The sequence below is a fragment of the Kryptolebias marmoratus genome, linkage group LG7 (genome assembly GCF_001649575.2).
Source record: "Kryptolebias marmoratus isolate JLee-2015 linkage group LG7, ASM164957v2, whole genome shotgun sequence".
In the NCBI taxonomy this organism is placed as follows: domain Eukaryota; kingdom Metazoa; phylum Chordata; class Actinopteri; order Cyprinodontiformes; family Rivulidae; genus Kryptolebias; species Kryptolebias marmoratus.
In genome coordinates, this window is record NC_051436.1 from 23,648,975 (window position 1) to 23,651,087 (window position 2,113).

Here is a 2,113-nt window from a genome sequence, read left to right on the forward strand (position 1 = left end):
GTAAACATATTTCCTGTTTGTTGATGTTCTGAATAAAAATATAATTGGTTGCTTAAAACGTTTACACAGTAAGGTATCTGTTAAATGTGTCCAAAAATGTGGAAAAGCAACTCAGGTTTTGTTAGCTGTTTGAGAAATTTTGTTCTCCCCCACTACGTTTGCTCACATCCTGTGCATCTCCTGGGGGCTAAGCCCCCCTTGTCCTTAAAACCTAGTGACGCCCCTGGTCTTGACCTCACTCAAATTAGCTAGTAGCTTGTAAATCTGAATGAAACTCTTTTTCTAAAGTAGTTCAAAGAGCTATCTATAATAAGTATGATATTAGTAGTTCATACCTCTCCACAGAACCTCACAAAGGTCCGAATTATTTCTGAAACTGTATAGAGGAGAAAGGGCAAAACATAAAAGGGAAAGTGTGTATATAAATCTGTGTGCACCTTCAGTCCCACCTGAATTAATTACTTTTCCGTTACAGGTCCAAAGGGTCTTCCCGGCTCTCAGGGTAGCCTTGGCATGACTGGACTTGCTGGACCTTCTGGGCCACTTGGGGATGCCGGACCTCCTGGTTTCCCTGGACTGACTGGAGAACAAGGTCAGCATGTCACAAATATTGACACCAGTTTTCTTTTAAAAATGTTTGAATAAATGGAGAGGTTACCCCTTGAATATTGTGGGATGCATGTAAAGCAGTGTTGAAGCAGAATTGAAACAGTTGGAACAGAAGTATAAAGACACAAATGACAACAAAATTAAAGAAAGGATTAGGAAGACAAACAATGAAATAGATGAGATCTACAAGAAATATTCAAAAGAAGTTCATATTTACAAAACAAAAGTACTATGAGGGTGGAGGGAAGGCCAGTAAATTGTTCTTATAGGCAACAGGCAGAGAATTAACTCCATTAAATGAAAACCCCAATATCTAAATTAATACACTGTGAATTTGAAGATATACAAAATATCTTTAAAAGACATTTTCAAAAACTATACTCTCAGCCCAACTTTGATAGAGTAAAAATGGAGGAATTCTTTGAGAAAGTTCATCTTCCTAAATTGATGGATCAGCAGAGCAAAGAGCCTGTTGTAGAGGTGACAGAGAAAGAAATTAAAATAGCCATAGCCCATCTCAAATCAGATAAACCCAGATGGGTTCCCTTCAGAGTGGTATAGGGTAATGGTAGATTTGTTGAACCCTGAGCTGCAATCCAACTTTAATTGAGTCCTTAAAAAGAACACAATACCCCCCTCTTGGAGGGAAGTAGTATTGTCACTTATTTCAAAAGATAAATCTGAATGTAGTAATTATAGACCGATTAGCATGTTAAAACAGGACTGTAAGATATTTACACATGTCCTTCCTAAGTGAATAGAGGGACTGTTAACAAAAATAATTAGCCTGAATCAGACAGGTTTTATTCATCAGACGCAAATTCAGGATAATATCAGACATCAACTTTACATATAATAAACCATATAGCAGAACAGGATATAGAAGCAGTAGTAGTGAGGATAAATGCAGAGAAGGCTTTTGATTGTGTAAATTGGTCTTTTTTTGTTTAGAGTCCTGGAAGAGTTTAGTTTATACAACTCCTTTGTTAGGACAATACAGGCTCTTTATGATTACCTGAAGGCTAGAATTAAAATTAATTGAGTAGTTTCAAATTCCTTCTCATTAGAGCGTGGGACACGGCAGGGTTTCCCAATTAGCCTCCTTTTATTTGTGATTTTTATTGAACGCTTGAGACAGTGGATTATACAGAATAAAGATATTAAAGAATATGTATGAAAGGAGACCAAAAGATCTCTCTGTTTGCAGATGATATATTGATACAGTTATCCAGTCTAGGGCTGCAACTAACGATAATTTCAATAATCGATTAATCGGGCGATTATTTTCTCGATTAATCGATTAATCGGTCGTCTTGGAATTCATTCATTCATTCAGTCAGTCATTCATTTTGGCCCACATAAAAAGGTTATCTGTATGTAAAGGAGTAGGTTGATGTAAAACTTTTACTACTTTCCTATTTTTAAATAAATCAATATAAATTCAATTCAACATTCTCACTGTATATACTTAGCTCTCAAGCAGAAAATAACAATAGCTTATTTA

At 35.9% G+C, this 2,113-nt stretch overlaps 1 protein-coding gene across 1 annotated transcript in view; it reads left to right on the top strand.

The window, feature by feature from the left end:
• Positions 1-2,113, top strand: part of col4a6 (collagen, type IV, alpha 6) — a 254,724-nt gene that overhangs the window by 232,620 nt on the left and 19,991 nt on the right. The window contains exon 44 of the mRNA XM_037976748.1: positions 476-592. Coding sequence (XP_037832676.1) covers positions 476-592 — 117 coding nt within the window. The remainder of the gene's footprint in view (positions 1-475; positions 593-2,113) is intronic.